Source organism: Hippoglossus stenolepis, chromosome 16, assembly GCF_022539355.2.
Source record: "Hippoglossus stenolepis isolate QCI-W04-F060 chromosome 16, HSTE1.2, whole genome shotgun sequence".
NCBI lineage: Eukaryota > Metazoa > Chordata > Actinopteri > Pleuronectiformes > Pleuronectidae > Hippoglossus > Hippoglossus stenolepis.
Window position 1 is genome coordinate 19,482,302 of NC_061498.1, and position 19,118 is coordinate 19,501,419.

The 19,118-nt window shown below is 42.8% G+C and overlaps 2 protein-coding genes across 2 annotated transcripts; both read right to left on the reverse strand.

Moving 5' to 3' along the window:
* Window positions 1–125: 125 nt before the first annotated feature.
* Window positions 126–10,549, reverse strand: ube2z (ubiquitin-conjugating enzyme E2Z). Its single transcript, XM_047343729.1, has 7 exons — window positions 9,624–10,549; window positions 8,993–9,065; window positions 6,614–6,801; window positions 6,363–6,474; window positions 6,084–6,196; window positions 4,913–5,003; window positions 126–4,264 (listed from the first exon to the last, which is right to left on the reverse strand). Exons 1-7 carry the CDS (start codon window positions 10,079–10,081, stop codon window positions 4,082–4,084), a joined length of 1,218 nt encoding a protein of 405 aa, XP_047199685.1. The 5' UTR covers window positions 10,082–10,549; the 3' UTR covers window positions 126–4,081.
* A 2,276-nt stretch (window positions 10,550–12,825) lies between these two features.
* On the reverse strand, window positions 12,826–17,960 carry atp5mc1 (ATP synthase membrane subunit c locus 1). The gene is made up of 5 exons (XM_035181298.1): window positions 17,814–17,960; window positions 16,315–16,362; window positions 14,971–15,051; window positions 14,593–14,771; window positions 12,826–13,269 (listed from the first exon to the last, which is right to left on the reverse strand). The coding sequence occupies exons 2-5, from the start codon at window positions 16,351–16,353 to the stop codon at window positions 13,155–13,157; spliced, it is 414 nt and encodes a 137-aa protein (XP_035037189.1). The 5' UTR covers window positions 16,354–16,362; window positions 17,814–17,960; the 3' UTR covers window positions 12,826–13,154.
* Between the last annotated feature and the right edge of the window lie 1,158 nt (window positions 17,961–19,118).

A 19,118-nucleotide genomic window follows, 5' to 3' on the forward strand; every position in this document is an offset into this window, starting at 1 on the left:
CAGATCCAAATAAGAATCTGGGTCTAATGAATTTTAATGTGGTTTAATAAGGGGACTGTTGGGCTTTGGTGGAGGAACATGCTCTCGGCCATTCTAGAAAACAACTCATCAACAACAACCTGGTCTGAAGTCAGCGGTCCAGTATTTTAATCCCTTGAAAAACATTATCAAGATAGTCACATGCACCTATATAAGGAAGTACACACCACACTGACACTTTGGCTTGTTACACAAATGATCTTCTTGTGCACAAAGGGAAATATTTCCTCTGCAGAGAATTGTTCTCTACCTGGCAAGTCCATCATTATTATAGCATTCTGCTTAAGTGCAAGCTCACTTGAAGGGACAGCAATCTGATTGATTCATGTCCACACACCCAGGATTAATTAAGACAAAGAAGTATAAAACTTCTGACCCATGCAAAGATGCATTTTAACAGAAGAAAATGTGATGGAATCTGGTTCCCAGGCCATTTCTGTGCTTGGGATCTCACTGGTTTTAGTTTCCTTAGCAGCAGTGGATGGGTAGCTCTTTCCAGTGACAAAGCCCTGGTAGTGTGGGATCCCTGCCTTGCAGTAAAGAAAGTTAGTATCCAACTGTTGAACAAAGAGAGCTGGATATTTCCTTGAGGAGTTGGTAGAGGCCAAAAAACAGGTAGAAGAAATGTTTTACAATCAACATTTAAAATTTGATGACCCTGAATTTTTACAAAGGCAAAGTTATTTTATTAGCAGCTGCAGCTTCTATGGTAATTGTATCTTGTTTACAGTTAGATACCGACTATTCTGTGTCATATTTTCAACAAGAGCCATGAAATAAACTCTATGGAGGGTGGGTTTACTCATGAAAAACATTTAAATTGACAGTGGGCAGACAAAAGGATTGACTTTCATTACAAGTATCAGGACTTAACATTTTATTCTGTACTTTTTCAGAATTTCTGTACAATAACCAACACAATCAAGACCTGGAAATGATCACTTTTCTAAGTAATCCAGCTGTTTTAGAGCCACAGAAGAACCCTGCTTCGAGCACAACACAACACAAACAAACAGGAATATGGACTCTTCTTTTCAGAAAGTCTGATGCAATCCACACTTTGGCAGTCAGATAATTCTGCTAGGAGCTGCTTCTCATATTATTTTTCTAGAAAACTATAAGAGAAAGAAACAGAAATGCCCTATATTAGTAAACCAATTTGAATGTTCACCAACCTCTGCCAGAAGCCTGTTTGACAAACACACTGACAGCAGAGGCAGACTGCTTCTCTTCACCAACATGAAGCATGTGGAGAGCCACACTGGAGGGGCAACGAAATACGAGAAGAAGCTACAACAAGCACAACAGGTGTTCATGCATCTGACCCATATGTCTCATGTTGACGAGCTTCTTTAAAAGAGTTTGAGAGGCTGAAGATGAACGCGGAGTTTGGCCTCAAAAGAATTTTGGAAAACACCGTTATTCTTTTTATGGTGGAGTCAGATTAGAGTCTGATAAACAAACGTACCACTGATTAGCAGGATGAAGACACTCGATTGCTTTTGGGGGACGGAGATGGCTGAAGCATCATTAGCTTCGGCTCAGCTGGAATGTGGCCGTTAGATTTTCTTCCACCTTTAACAGTCGAGTTAGAAAAGAGGGAGATCTGTTTATAACCAGAATGATAAGTTGGAATGATTACGTACAAATGGACCTGTGAGTACTCAATTAAGATAGACTGTAAAAAATGAGCATCACTGGAGGCTGTCCAAACTCTGCCAGATCTGATTCTCACTGTTTTCCGAGAGGACACCTCTCCACTGTGTTAAGACTGCAAGCAATGCTGCCTGATAGCAACATTTCATTTCCTGTAGTGTTGTTGCATGGACCAAATAATAAGTCAGCTGTGGAAAGTGGATAATCAAAGGCTGACAGCATTATTTCCCCGTTATACGAGATTCTGTAACACTAGACGTGATCGGAGTCGAGTCTGATATCTAGTGGTGAAAAGGATGCTACTGAAATCACTGCTGTTGTTTGTTGGGAGTTTATCTTCAACAAAAATCATTCGCGTAAAATAATTCTGTGTACCTTTGCACAGATGCAACCGAGGCCTTATTCAGACAGAGCAGAGCAACTCGAGTTACCCGCAGTGTAAAAAACAACAGAAAGGTCCCCTCGTCTCGCCTTCATTAGTTCCTCCACTTTACCGTTACAAATAAACCGACACATAGAAAGTTAGAAGATGTATTTCAATGAAAAATACATTTCTTTAACAGCTTCTTTTTTCTGCTAAACAGAGTCATTAACTGAAAGCTAAGCAGAACTGCATAATACACAGGAATCATTGTTATGTAGAGTCCAGGGCTGCTGATTCAATGCGGCCTGCCGTGACGGCAGCTGAAGTCCAGCCTGAAGAGGTGAGGTGTGGTTTCACCCTGGCCAGAGGAGACAAGGCACATGACTCACAAAGCATCAGCTAGTCTGAGAATTCACAGATGAAAAAGCCGTTAGGTTTTGGAGGGTGGGTAGACCATGAGGAATAAAATTAGCTGATGAGTTTTGTTGTGCAAAAAAATGACATGATTGGAAGTATTGAAATCCATCCATCATCTATACTGCTGATTCTTTGAGGTCCGCATGGGGAGCTGGAGCCGATCCTAGCTGACATTGGGCGAGAGGCGGGATACACCCTGAACAGGTCGCAGGCGTATCACAGACCCAAAACAAACAACCATTCACGATCTCACCTATGGCCAATTTAGAGTCTCTAATTCATCTAAGCCCAATCTGCATGTCTTTGGACTGTGGCAGGAAGCTGGAGTATACAAAGAAAACCCATGCAGACACATTACCACCCAAGTAATTCGATCATTGAATGAAATGTGTCTTTCAAAGACTGCCAATTTTTGCTCTTCTCAAATCAATTCAGGCAGGGGGAGCTAATGATTTTAGATGGCAGCGTAGAATAGAGAGTGATGTGCTGTTAAGAGCGAATGACCTCAGCAGGTACGTGTGCTGGTGATCTCAAACAGTCATGCACATTGGACCGCATGCTGAATATTAGCCGACGCCGTTCAGCTACCCTGCCTGTTGGGATGAATCCCATCTCTTTTGAAGAGCAAAGCCCGATCAGCAACAGTCTATAAAATCCATGTGGATTGGAGGCAGGTTTGCACTCCTTGACCAAGGGTAGGAATGGGGCTAGAGACATGAAAACTAATTTTCCACAATCATTTAACACCATAACGATTCATTTAGTTTTTTATTGGGCTCAGACTCCTGACGAGATGTGTTGTTCAGCCCAACATGCAGCGCTATTCTTGTGATGGAGGTCAGAAGTACGTTTGTCCAGGGGACGTGTGAGATTGTGTTAGGGCAGGGAGGAGATGTGTGCAAGCTGCCTGGACTGAGTAACAGGCACTCTGACTATGATGAGGACGGCAGGTTGAGGTTGGAGGGTCTGTGTAGGTGGGCGGCCAGAAGGCTTCGGCTGAGGAAGACCTCTTTAGCATCTGTTGACAGCTTCTTGCAGCATACTACGCTGCTTGGTTCCAGTCAAGGAGTAGCAAGCAGTCTGATCTACTGCGGAAACGGGTGGTTGAAACGCAGAGGTGAAATGAGGAGCTATAGCTTGAGTGGAGTCTGCTCAATCAAGGGGAAGTGGGATGGCAGTGGCATCACCGGGATGGACCAGAGCCTCATTAGTGACATGAAGCGGTGAGAGAGAACTAAAAGGTGGAGGGGAGGGAATGGAGGGAGGCTCTCCCCCCAACTAGATGCCTCTTTCAGACAAAATGTGTGACCTCTGACCATAATGGGTGGGAAGCTAGTTCAGTGCCGGTGTGCATCGAGGCTGGCCACTGGAGGGCGCAGAGGCAAAGACCAGCGGTGACACCAGGGTGGAGGGCGACAGGCCCACCGCGGCAGCAAGGCTGGAGAATTGCATATAAGAAGTATGCTTTTGTCTGGGCTGCCTTAAACATAGGTGTTGCGATCTCTTCTGTGATTTTGTTCCTCGACTGTAAATAAAAATAAAAAAAAGAAGGTCCCTTTGTCTTTAGTTATCGGCCTGGCATTGAGTCCAGAACCGCCCTGAGAGTCAGGGCTGGGTGCTGCCCTGGCTGTCAGGGTCTGTCCCTGAGGAGCTGGTGTCTGAGTCCGAGTCATCTTTGTTGGGGTCACCCTCTGCCAGGTTCTTCTCCCGTATTTGCCTGTGGGTGGTGCTGAGGCGAGCCAGCAGGCCCTGGTAGTTGAAACGACCACGCTTCTCACCAAATGGGTCCTGGGTAGAGGAGACAGGGAAGTAAGCCAACAGAGAGAGGTGGAACAGACAAAAACACCAGGTGCAGATGTTGAACCACAGCTGCTTACATCTGGCCACAGGTATGCAAATTGTGTAACACAAATTGTGTCTATTGCAGGACTTGATGTACAGTTGGTATCAGTCTATGTAAACGAGCTCCTGCTCGTTTACATAGACTGCTGGAGATATTTTAGAATTTGTTTACAGAGATTAAAAATTATTTAAATTTACTTTAAACACAAGAATTTCACTTGTAAAGACCACTTGCTGTAATTGTTGATCAATCATTATAGTTAGTTTTTTTTCATTTACTATCATCTATTGAAATATACAGGTCTTTTGTAATAAGGAAAAACATCTCAATATTTAATGTGCCGTAATCTTTTAAGAAAGCATTGTAACAAAAGTGTCACCATCGTAAAATATTTCAAAATAAAAGACAATGATCTTCTATTGAACTTTTGTGTCTGTCTGCATTTTCATTCGTACTGACTCAGAATGGTTTAGCACAGTCAAAGCAGTGATATACATCCATCCAACATTTCTGCTTGGATTTAATGGCTGATAGCATCAAATAAATTCCCACACTATTTGTATTTTTGAGATATAAGAAACAAATGCAGTCACCTGCATGTTCTGTCCCTGTAGATGCAGTCTCTCTTTGCAGACTCCCTCATAGAAATCGTAGTATTCAAGGAAGGACTTCTCCATCACACTCCTAAAAACACACATGCATGCACCATTTCAGTTTTTTTTCCAGGCAAGAACTCTAGAAAATGTGTTTAAAATAAAAAATAAAAAATACAGGCGCTTCTCCGGTGAGGCTGGCTCATAACAGGAAAATGTCTGGAACATGTGGCGTCTGGGTAAAACATTCAGAGGGCAGGACATGACTGTAAATTCCACAGTGGAAATCATGTTTTGTATTTCCAGCACATTGACACCAACGTTAGCCCTTAGAATCTCAGTGTTTTTGCAAGCTGAAATCTTCATGAACTGCATACTGTATATGGCACCTCTTATTCATCCTGAGATACAAGTAATCTTTCTGGGTTTTTTTCAGTTTTGGGCCATCGCAAGTCAACACACCAGCTTGCTCACTGAAAATTCTACAGACATAATCCTTCTGTATTTTTACATGGGCTCACTCGGACATTATCCAGAGTTATTATTTGAAGGCTCACAGGAGAAACTCCCAATATTGTCCAGAGCCACTAACTTGGACATTTTTGCATTGTCACATACAGCCCCTCCAGATAATTGAATATCTGGAGTTCAGTGCATGTCTAAAAGCAGCTTTAGTTAATAAGCACAAAGAAGAGAGGAGTGACGATGAAATATAGTTAAAAATATAGAAGAAATAAAAACATTACACAAATAAAAACATATTACAGGCAGAAGGAAAAAAGGATGAATCAGACATTTATGTTAGGTCCTTTTCAGACTTGGTATTAACATCACATCTTGAGTGATCCGATTACAAATCGAAGTTCGTTTGTTCACACTTGGCATTAGAATGTTTCTTAACGAGTCTCCAGTGAGCACTTGGCTCTTGTTGCTCTTTTTAGCCAGTTTGAAAGTAGGTGTCTGTGTCGTGGTAGGAGGGAGAGAGAGGAGCCAGGATGTCAAAGTTGATAATGTGGCAGTGGCCAAAAAACAATCAATGTATTTAGGTGGTCCATCAGTTCGGCCCAGGACACATGGGTGCATTCACATCTTTCCCTAGAGCTGTTCACTTGGGATCGGATCACTCAGGATGGATATTTATATGAGGTCTGTTCAGGGGTGTAAGTCTCACCACAGAGCTTTTGGACAGGAGACTTTGCCTTCCAGCATGTCACACACTGCCACCCTCATGGTTTCATGGCGGATACACTCGTTGTAGTTCTTACTGTCTCCTGGGTGGTGCTCCTGAGACACACACACACACACATATATCAATAACAAATAAACAAATATATATATATATATATATATATATAAGACATTTCCCACTCATCAATTAAACCCTCTCCCATTTTAAAACAATGTGCATCAACTCTATCTTAGGACACACACACACACACACACACAGTACCTGTTCAAAGCCAGGTTCGTTGTGATAGGGGTTCTCTGTCATCAGAGACTGGATAGAGATGAGGACAGATGAGATGCTCTGAGCTGGACTCCATGCTGGGCCAGTCCATGTCCTACACACAAACATACACCTTACAGCACTATATAAAAGGTTACAGTGAAGTAACTTATTTCTCATCATGATGGACAATCCTTGATGGATCCTGGTGAGAAAAAAGAATCCAGACTTTGAAAGGAATGACCACTACTTACCCCAAGATGCTGAGGCAAACCTTGCCATTGCGGTAGAAGTTGGGGTTGAAGCGGACTGTGTTGTGTCCCGTGGTGATGAGCTTGACCCGGGGTGGGTGGATGGGGTAGTCAGGTGGGCAGCGGAACAGGAAGAGAAAGAAGCCGCCCTCATATGGAGTGTCAAATGGCCCTGTGATAAGTGCGTGGATCTGTAGGGAATAAAAGAAATTGTAAGGTTAGTTAGGTCGAGAAGTTGGTTTAATGGACAGAAGATAGGAAGAATGTTAGGAGAAGAGATGGTGGGTTGAATAATAGACCATGAGAAATGTACATAGGCAGAGAGGGATGCTGGGGACAAAGAGATCATGGGGCAGAAAATTTGACCTAGAAAAACACTGACAATATCCACATCATACAACTCTGAGAGAAACGAGGGTACAAATAAAGACATTGACAAGAGTCAGTGATCTCCAGACCTAAAAATATCACTCCTACCACATTATTTAATGAGGATTTCCAATCTGGTTTCAACACAAGTTGAACTGGAAAAACCCATTGTGCCAGTAAAAGTGTGACACATGCTGGAAAGCACCCTTTCACTGCTCAACAAACAAACATAAAGCAATCTATGAGGAATTTAACGTAAATTAAATAAAGGCCTAAAAAAAAATGGAAACGTGAAACTTGGGTGTGATTTCATTATCAAATCAACGGTTCACTTCACTTACAACCTTTTTCATGGAGCTTTCACATGCCATTCTTGGTCTTTGTTGGCATAAGGATGGAGTTTGTTCTATTGTCATGGAAAATGCTTGGTGATGTGCCAGGCAGTATGCCAGCTGACCCGTCTCCATGACAATAGGGCAAACTCCATCTGGCAACAAACACAGGGAGATGTAGTAATTCTGTGAAATTCATCTTTGTATTTTTTCATACAGAAGAAAAGGTTATTATTGCTGCAGGGTTTTGATTCAGGCTGCAAATGAAGAGACAAGGACACTGTTGGCCATTTATGTAACTGTAAAGGATTTTTTTCCTGAAACTTAAATTTAACAGAAGATGACCAATCCCCCCAGGACCCACCCAGGCCTTTGATGTAGTTATTTCCACATTTCAATTCTGCTTGTTTTATTTTTATTTTCAACAATATTTCATTTGTTGTGTCTCCCTGACTTTGAATCATAAATTATATTTACAATTTGAAATCCAGTGGGTGTCATTAAGATTATGTCTATAAACCCCCTCACTCTCTGGCCCAGCATTATGTTTCCTTTAAATTGTCTCCTATTTTTTGCCTTCAAATACTCATAAATCCCCTTGTTACCAGTGCTTCATGTGAGCAGCTGCACCAGTCTCTCTCTCTCTCTCTTACTTGTCCTCTCTTACAGAAGTGAGCGTCTGTGTTGAGTCTATGCTGACTAGTTTCCAGAACCTTTCAAAGTCTTTTGGCACCAAATTCATTGTACGGTGTTGGTCAACTGTCCTCAGGTTATAATACTCTGTAAGACATAATTTATGGATGTCTTTATAGTTTCTTGCTCTTTTTCAGCTGCTGGTTCAGTGAGTTTTGGTTCTAGAAAGAGAATAATGATATCTTTGGAATCTGTGGAGTAGGCTGTCATATGAAATAATTGAGTTACTAGCATGATCTTCAGTACTGGCTTTGTGGATATGTATAGTTTTTGTGTTTTGTTGAAATGCTGATTTAGTTACTTTAGGGTTTCAGTTGTTTGTGGTTTAGATGAAAATTGTTTGCACAGCGCTACCTGCTTGTTACAGTTACATCTGCATCTCCCACATGTGAATTAGGACACGTACACCGTCTGTGGCTCTGGTTGTGTCTGACAGCACAACACAATTTGATGACATTGAATCAGTGGCTAAACTTACATGGTGACTCCCTGATTTGGGTGAAAATGTTGTTACGGGCATTTAGCAGAGCTTCTGACCATTACGCGCTAATGCAGCATGACTATGTTGCTTCATATTTAGCATGCTCTTTTGAAAACAGAGTTACAGATACCACTCAGGATTAAGGATTAAGGACACGATTAATAAGGCCAACTAAACGTTTTTAACCATTACTCAAAAATGTAATAATCCATACAATACTCAATAACTAAGATGATCAATAGCTGCAGCCCTTAATTAAGTTTATATTTATTATTATTATTATTATTATTATTATTATTATTATTATTATTATTATATACAAATTGTTTAGATCAGTTATTTACAATTCAGGTCTTGGTAGTGTAGGTTGCTGACGTGAGACCACATTGCTACACCAAACTCTGATAAACGCTGATCAGTTGTGATCGTATATATCTGAGGACGGATGTTAATACCAGGTCTGAACAGGCCCATAGTGTGAATGCTCTGTCAGACAGGACATGTTACCTTGGTCATGTCTTGAGGATCAGGGACGACAAACATCCCTGGGGGAGGTTCCTTGTAGATTGACATGATGTCCCTGCAGATACAAAGAGAGAACGCGAGGCAGACGGATGAAGTTCCCATTATGGCAGAGTGATCAGATATATACATCACTGAAGCTTTTGGTAATAACAAATACTTTCCCACAAACAACTTGCTGTCAACGTTTTTCATAGGGACTAGTTCTTCAGTTGAAGAAGTCGCACTTAGTTCAAACTTTCCACACGATTCTCCTGAGTAACTTCCACACAACTTGTGATACCTGAGTAGATACTACAAAGAGGAAGTGAAACATGTCTCTTTGTAATTTGGGTGAACTGACCCTTTAATAACTTTGTAGTCTTGTTTAATTAAGATCTGACATAACACATGTTGAATGTAAGTGTAAATGAAAGCAGCAGGTTTTCCTGATATGAGGCTAATGTGGCATGTGTATTACTGTATTAGGCTAATTGATTCAAGTACGTGATCACAGAAACTTTAGAGAACGCTTTCACTTTCGCTTTTACTCGCATCGTTGAGTTTCCAGGCGTCTATACGCACCTGAAAATTGCTAAATGTTTGTTTTCGAAACCATTGCGCTTGTGGTTATTACCTCTTTATCCTCAAGATGCACTGCTGGGAAGCCTTCTCGTTGTCCCAGTCCGTACTGAGGGACGGGTCCCAGGGCGTGGCGTGGATCTGGGACAGGAGGCCCGCTCCTGCCACCCCGCCGACACCCAGCGCGATACCGGGGAGAGGCGAGGAGGTGTGTACGGCTGGAGACATGGCCACGACCGGTGGCAGGGTACCGGGGCTGAATGTGGTCCCGAACCCGGCAGCGGTAGCAGTGACAGCGGACATGGGAGACACTACAGTGGTTAGGCCACTGTGCGCGACCGCAGCGGGAGGGGGGAAGGCCGGGCTGGAGCTTGGGTGATCACCGGGGACTACCGAGGCCCCCCCGGGGAGAGAGTTGGCCAGAGTCGGAAGCAGCGAGGCTCCGCTGCCATGTCCGGTGACGCCTGGGCCAAGGGCACCGCCACTGGACTTCTCTCCGAAGCTGTCCGCCATGGCTCTGAAGCTAGCAGGCTAAAGCACACGCTACGGTGTTGAGAGCCAGACAGTGCTGATGGCTAGCTAACGTTAGCTTAGTTGACAGCTGAGTTACCGCTGCTAGTTTTCTTGTCCGATGGGATCAGAGAGCAGTCTGCCGGGGCAGGGGTGAGGCCACAAAACACGGCATTTCTTCCCACGACATGGTGGCTACTTGTCGTTAGCTGAACTGCATTTGTCCCCAGGCCTCCAAAAAGTAAGAGGTGGTCAGAGAAATGACTCAGGCTGCCTCGCTCCGCCTCGTCAGCCACTCCAGGGCCCGGTTGTTGTCGGTTTACCGGGATGTGGTGTCAGAATAAAGGGTTTTCAACCGACCACATCCTCTGAAGTCCGTAAACACAACGTAACTTCAGGATCCGACTCTCACCAAACTACTGTCAATGATAATACACTCGACATCCGGTGTGAACTTTCAAATCAAAGGTCCCCTTTGGCTGTGTCGACTGTTGAAAGTGCTACGTGACTATCAAAGTAAAATATTAAATCAAATTATTAGTGAAAAATTGTTATATAGCTCGACTGAAATCATTTCATATTGTAGCGATCGGTGAGCCGGTCGCTACAATATGAAACAATATGGCTTTGAACGTCACCACATGTCATCAACACAAGCCTCGATACGCGCTTCACAAAAATCTTCCTGGATTACTCGACACACGCTTCAAAGCCTCGACACGGAAGGACACATCACCAGTTCAGACGAGCTTTCATGTTGGTTTTGTGTGTTTCTTGGTTGTTTAGTGTTGTGTTCATTTGAGTTCACTGGTGCAGCCACTGGGACTATGGGATGTAGGGTCTGTGGTGGGGCCCATTCACTGTTCATGTGAGAAGTGCTCACATTTATGTTTAATTAATTGTCCCCTGCTGTCTGCAGATATGGGATGCGTGGAAAGTGTTGGATGAAAGTTCTCTGTGCAAGCCCCACATGAGCTCAGCAATATTGTGAAGTCTATTGCACACCTGCAGATGAGACAATATTGTGGGTGACATCTAGGCCCTACAGTGGTGAATCTGAGGTTCAGGAAAGGCTCATCAGGCAAGTCAAAATAATATTGAACAATCAAGAAATAATACTGAGGGGTAAATGATAAAACAAATGACTAAAGAAAAATAAACAAAGCGTATCTGTTTCTGTAACCTCCTATCTAGAGGACTAATGGTCCACTCAGTTTTGAGACTGCAGTCGGGCTAGGCAGGGCTTTGTTTCACTCGAGTGCATCAGTTCAGATCACATGGTGCATTAAAATCACCACAGGAGAAAAGAGCTTGTTTTGATTCCCACCATGCACATAGATCATACCAATCCATCCATCGGCTACCGCTCATACTTTTGAGGGTCACGGTGGGAGCTGGAACAAATCCCAGTGGGCGAGAGGCAGGATACACCCTGGACAGGTCACCAGTCAATCACAGGGCCGACACACAGAGACAGCTTCTCACTCTCACTTTCCATGCTAGTTAATTTAGAGTCTACATTTCACATAACGCCAACCTGCATGTCTTTGAGCTGTGGGAGGAAGCCCATGCAGACAGGGAGAACATGCCAACTCCACACAGAAAGACCACAGCCAAATCAGGATTCGAACCAGAAACCTTCTCTGAGGCAACAATGCCCATTATCTAACAAACACCATTTATTGTAATTCAAGTCAAAACCAGGGCTCCACAGTTACACCACTTTGTCACAGTCATGTTTAATAGTCATAACTTTTAGGAAAATCAATAATGCTGATGTTGCCTTTATTTATTACTGTGACAATCATACATCCATAGTATGAACCAAAACTAATGTTTTGCTTTATAAACTCTTACTATTAACATACCACGTAAGACTTTAAGATTCACATACATAGTCATGTGCTTCCTGTAGTATTTTAGATTTTATTTTCCTCCATTAGAGTCACTACATTATGCCAATAGGTCAGCTCTGATAAGTGATTAATTTTTCAACTGAAGGGATACCATTAGCCAATAGGGAAACAAATATTTGATGAATTAGAAGGAAGATTTGCCACCTTCCATTTTATGGGACTGTAAAATATTTTTTTCTAATTTAGACATTTAGGAATTGGGAGAGAAAAAAACTCAACCATTCGAACCAAGTTAAAATACTTAGTCTTAACTAAATGCCAATCAAGTTTACAATCTCTACAAGTTGTTTTTTATACAGCACACTCAGGAATGTGACCACTTGCTGTCACTGGAAGATTTTCTTTTTTCAATGGTCACATGTAATAGAGGCTTAAAGTGGCAGTGTGTAAGATTGAGTGACATCTAGTGGTGAAGTTGCATGTTGCAGCTGAATACCCCTCACCCCCTTCCAAACATGAAAGAGAACCTGTGGTAGCCTTCAGTTATCAAAAACTCAAAGGGTGTTTAATTTGTCCAGTTTGGTCTACTGTAAAAAACATTGCTGCATCCGCAGAGAGGACCCACTCCAAATGAGAATATAAAGTATGTAAATATAAAAGGGCCCATTCTAGGGTAAATATAACAATTTGTATAATTTAGACGAAACACTCGTGAAAACATCACTAGGATTATTATATATTAAATTTCTGTCAATAGATCCCCAAATCTTACACACTGGACCTTTAAATTAGAGACAGACATTACATGGTAAATGACCACATGAAAAAGACCAAAAGCTACATATGAATTTCAAGTATTCTTTGTTAAAAAAAGAGAAAGAACTCGACAGATAGCTTAGTTATCCCAACCATTTATTCTGGACAGATTTTTTCAACCGAAGTGAGGTCTTACATACAACTTCAGAAAAACAAAAATAAGCGTAGGAACATAAAAATGTAGGATTGGAGGTTTGTTAACCTCAGATCTTTAATATTGTTTTTCCCCCTGTTGATTGGAATGGCCCATCAGCTCGTTCAGAGTTCCCGTTCTGGAAACCCTCCGCCCCACCTCTTCAGATGGAAGGAAGGGAGGGAGGGAGAAGGGAGCAGGGAGGGGAAAGGAGATAGGAGGGCAAGGAGGTACAAGTGAAGGGAAGAGAGGTGTGGGTGTGCTTCCACATTTACATGGCGAACAGGATGAGGAACGCCACCATCAGACAGAAGAGACCCATAGCCTCAGACAGAGCAAAGCCCAGGATGGCATAGGAGAAGAGCTGCTGCTTCAGGGAGGGGTTCCTGTGGAGGAAAGCACAGAAGGAGTCAAACATACAGTCAGGCTATCAGGAACATAGAGCCACAACTAAAGCAGTGGAAATGCAGTGAGAAGATTCAGTTTCTGTTGAAACTCATCCATACTACTACTATATAGCCTTCACTGATTTGTCAGGCTCCCATCACATGACCCCCTTCAAGGAGAAAACAACCAGTATCAGCCTCGGCAACCAGCATAGAACACAACATGGATTATCAATTACAAGTGTTACTGACCCGGTTGTCTTTGCCAACAGCAGTTGTGTAGTAAAGTTCCTCATTTTACAATTTTACAACCGGTAACATGTGTATGAGATGAGCCATTGTTCGTTTGTAGCCTAGCTCTCTCTGCATCTAACAATAAAATGCTTCCTGTGTACGCGAGTGTTAGTCAGACACGTTAGTATGGAAACAGTACTGCAGCTTTCAACAAGAACAGTTGAGAAATTAACTGCGTTAAATCCAACATGAAACTCAGTCGATACAAGGCTCGTGTGTCGTGCATGTAGTGTGCTCAAATGTATATCATAAGGTTTACATGCACTGTCCAGAATGTTTAATAGTGGTAACATGTATAAAAATTGTTTTGATATAAACAGAACCATTGACAAATGTGTTTTAAGAAAAAACCAAACAGTAACATCTATCACAGCACCCCCACCCTTTAAGCCTTACAATCCATAACTCAGGGGCCATCCTATTAAACTCTTACATTGGTATCATGTTACAGACAACTCAAGTTTAGGTAGCAGTTTGTTGTGGCCATTCCTTTCACAGATATTATTACATTGTCAGCTACAAAAGGTAATTGCGTTTTTTCTTTATGCTCCTGTCCCCTCAGAACAGCTGAACATGGATGTAGCACTAAACTTGACCTTGTTGCAGCTGTACTGTCAGCAAATGCTGCCATCAGGAAGGTAGCATGCTGCAGTGCAGAATAAAGTCTACGCTTTCAGGCAATGTAGTTTAAATAAGATTAGATTTAATGCAGTTTGTTTTGGACAAATACTGATTAAACTTCAGTATGCATGTTTAATACCACTTTAAGTGTTAATATCCTTTATTATATTCTCTAATTATTAATCTGAGAGAATTGGTTCTTTCCAGCACCTGCTGGCCTACATACAGACAGCTTTCATTTAATATTGTGCTTAATTTGCCATTACTTTAACAAGTAGGCTGATGATGCAGATGAAGTCACAGCTGTAATTATCCAAACTAGTTTGAATAAGAGTCTCAAAAGCACGAGAAACACCTCAAAGTGCTGTGGATCAAATCATCCAAATGGCTGATGTGTAAAAATGTTACCTGGCATAGCCAATGATGAGGCTGCCGAACACTGTTCCGATTCCAGCTCCTGAGCCGGCCACACCCACTGTGGCAGCACCAGCACCAATGAACTTGGCGGCAGTGTCGATGTCTCGGGAAACAGCGCTGGTCTGGAAGGAGCGAGTTGCGACTACAGATTGACTGAGTGGCAACAAGGCCTGGGAGAGGAGAGGAGAAAGTAGTTATTAATTGCCTCTGCTACGCATCAGCAAAGAGCCAATGAGTCAGACTAATGGTGTTGAGAAACAGAAAACAGTGCAAAAATAAAGAGTTATGCCTTTGATTTATTGGGATTTTTTCAAAACAAAAGATATACGTAGTTAATCTGAGTGGAGGATGTGAAAAAAAAAAACCAACCTGCTGCTCTACTGAGGCTTCAGGTCTGTTGAAGAGGGAGACTGAGACTGGCCGGGCGAGGACTCTGGACCCTCCTCGCAGCTACAGACAACACAGAAAAAGAAGAACACATTAAAACTCAACACACAATAAGAAATTGTGCATCGTCCCATTGATTTTCTACAGAAAAGATCAAAATAGAAGACTTAACTACTCATCAAAAATTGAAGCCTCTACAGGGGCTTTAATGTCTTATCAAAATTAACTGAGTGTAGCAGTAATGTGAATCACAGGATGTTTTCAAACATGACCTGTAGGTAAAATCCTGAGAAACAGCTAGAGTTTGCCCGCAGTCTGCCCTTCACACATGCACACAGCGGGAGGTTCTCTACACCGACACGTTCACAACAGGTGGAGCAGCCAGAGGCAGGAAGTGATGAATTAACTACTTAACACACAGACACCCGTGTCGGCTCTTATCACTACAATCTCTCCTGACACATTCGTCTGCGTCTTCTCCATCTATGACACTGCTTTTTCCAACAGGAGATTGTGCGACTTTAAACTAGGAGGCCAGGCGGAGAAAGTTCGCAGAGACTGCAGGGCGTCTCACTCTGACATTCACACATGCAACTCCTCCAGAGAAAATATGGAGGAACTGTGGAGTTAAGTGCATGTCTGAAAGCAGCTATACAGAGTTCAATGAGTGCAAGAAGCTCTCAAATCTGGCAGTAAACATTTCTATGCCTACTGCAGGACAGCAGAATTATTAGCCACATTAGTATTGCAATCAACAAAGATTAAATTAAGTAAAAATAGTGATACAGAGAGTTCATTTGCTAATGCATGTGTGTAAATGTATTGTAAATAGATTTACATAGTTTTAGTTAAGTAAACTGCAAATCCCTCACATTTGAGAAGCTGATATGAATCAAACAGAATTTTAGTTAATAATGATTTACCAATACAGTTGCAGATTAGCTTTTTGTTTATTGATTGAACAGCTTATTGACTCAGCTCTATTACCTTGTCTTTAAAATCCATGTTGGCAAATTGCATTTGATAAATCAAAATTAGCAAGATAAAACAGTATTTCTACAATCAGTGTATCCATTCAACCCAACCCTGGCGCTACATTATGGCAAATATGACCTCTGGTGATCAGCAAGTCAGATTTAAATTTGGAACTGTGTCCTCCACAACTTGTCCCTGACTGAGATGGCCATCTTGCTGCAGCGTCAGCTGACATGGAAATGCCACAGATTATGGCATAGGAATATTATAACCAAGTTTCAAAGCTACAATCTTCAACATTTCCTCAGCTGTACATGTCATTAGATGTTCAAAGTAGGACAGCTGACATACCACAGCAGGTGAGGTGACAAACTTGGCGCAGGCGTACATGGCTGGAACCTGGGGAGAGAAGAAACACAACATTAGTGTCTTCATACACAGCGGATGAAACAGTTGATTCAGTGACCTGATTAACGTCAGTCATGTTCAAATTAAGTAAACCTAATACTTTTAAAATTGAAAGGAAATAGACTAAAGAAAAGAACGCATGACATTGTTGTCATGACAGACTTGCTTGTATAACATACACTTACACAAAAGTCTACCAATCTTCATAAAGGTTTAATATTAACAGAATGTGTATAATACATCAATCCATGTCCCAAGGTTATGACTTCAGCTTCTTTTCAAATCCGTGTGCAGCCTTGAAGTCTGAACAGATGATGTAAAGAGTGAGGGCTGCAGCTTCAGTACATGGCTGCAAGGTTAACTTGTATTCAGCTCAGGGTCAAAGTGACACATGCTCGTGGAAATAGATTTCAGGTGTATAAATTCACGCTTCCAAAAACTTGAATTATATCCCACCCTGGTGACAGTAATCTTAAGTATGCACATGTCTATCAACAGGTTCACCAAGGAGAAGTGCATCTCTGGTCAAAGGCTTCTGACCAGTTCAGCCAAGAAGCTAATCCAATTTCATCGACTACTGCGAGGATCAGCTCCAGACTAAACCGCTAAACGTCCACACATGCTGCTGAATGAATGGCTTCAACATTCCCACTCTCAGACGCCATTAGCTGCGACCTGGAAGACATGTCCGTTTGCAACTTCCACCTGTTCCAAGATGTGCAGTTTGACCATTAACATCATGTAGAGGAAGGACAGACACGATTTTAACTATATCGAAAACAGGAAGGGGGGTAGCTCGCGTTGATCTGTCAACTGTTTAGCAGCCTGTCAGCGTAGAGGAGGGCTGAGCTAAGTTGCTAAGCTAACCAGCTAGCCGCCGTGAAGGTCAAAAAAAGAGCCGCAGACGGTCAAATGGGGCCTAGAAAGCAGGGTCAGTGCACCCCCTGCTAGAATAACCCCTCGCCGGGTTGGAGTGCAATGACAAGGCGCGCGAGACGCCCCCGCGTGTATCCGACAGGAGTGTCCTTGCAGCGGGAGACTCCCACGGAGCACGGTAGGCCCGTAGTGTCAGACATTTTACGTTCAGCCGCCTGTCAGCGGAGCCTGGCCGCGCTGAGCCCGGTGCGACCCGCTGCTCGCGCAAGATACTCCCCGGGCTGTCCCGACGCTCACTCCCGATGTTAGCCATGCTCCCCTCGCTGCCTCGGTGATAAACCGAGAACACACGCACTGCTCAGACCAATAAGTCATTCCCAAGATCCCAAGTCATTGAATGGCCGACCTAGCTTACTAGCTACCGTTAGCAATGACAGCTAACTTCCCAACATGTACTGACACTTCACACGCAGGCGTTTAACCGTCACAAACACACATGCATGCATTAATGAAGCGGTCCACGGAGGTTACAGAGAGGAGCAGCCGCTGAGGGACGCAGACATTACCGGTTAGTTCGGGCTTTCGGAGGGTCCGGGATTAGCTGCTCTCGCACACAGCGGTAGTCAATGAATGTAGGCTGAGACAAACTGTCACCTTGTCATTTATAAGCTCAGCCTCTGCGTCCTAAACGTCCATTGGTCCGAGAGAACCCTCCTTCGTTCATAATTGGCCCATCGCCACGTCACATTCGTCCTTCCAGCCTATAGAATGGAGCTTTACTAAGGCACAAGGCTTTTGACTGGCCGAAAGGTTTGTGAAGGCGGGACCAATGGAACTTTCATTAATTTTATTGGACAGTATTGCCGAGAAGGACGAGTTTACTAGAGGCGACCTTTCAAAGCACATCCAGTGTCCTATGCAGCTATTGGTTAGTCTACGGGAAGTCCTGCCTACACAAGAATATACTGATAAATTATTGAATTGTCAGTATTCCTTATGCAAATTATATATATATATATTGTATAATATACAAATCCTCTTTTTTGATAATTGTTGATTCAATTGTATGATATTTTACAGATTTTCTTTTTTAGAATATAGGACTTAATGGTGAATGCCCCGTGTACGTTTGAAGGTCTTCTGCACAATTTAAGTTGCCAACTGCCAGTAGATGTTAGCAGGTGTTAGCGGCCACCAGCGCATGTTATAGGGACATAACTCCAGTTGTGCACCTTAGTGTTTTGGCCTTGTAATCTACAATACAGGACCGAACTTGACGGTACACTGAGGCTAAAGGTAAATCTGACTGGCTACTTGCTTGTATGGCATTACTATGAAAACCATGTGACCCGCTCAGTAGATCAGACATCATTACCTCTACGCCTTTTTAAACCAAACACTGAATATCCCTTGTATGTTCTACCGCACTAATTAATGCCTACCACCACTTGATGTTATCTGATGTTAGTGACCACCAGCGGATGTTAGGGACATTTCTTCAGTTGTGTACCTTAGTGTCATCTGATATTTCGGCCTTTTAATCACAAGACACACTCTACAAAGGCAGGCCCACCACAGGTTGATCACACCTGGGTGCATGTCCCTGGCATCTTGGGGCCCAGTTAGGATCATTCCTCCTGTTGAGAGCCATTAGCTACAATGTTCTGCAGCGTGAGATGTTTCTTTTACGGTCTGGTGCAGGGCTTGTCCGTGGATCCCCAGATCTTTGAGCAACCTGATGGTGAATGTTGCAATAAAACCCCTGCAGCCAACCTCCACAGGGCAAACTATTGCTTTCCTGCCAAGTTGCTCTGCCTCAAATGCCATGTCTGCATACCGCAGCTTTTTCCTCTTATTCACTTCATCAACAG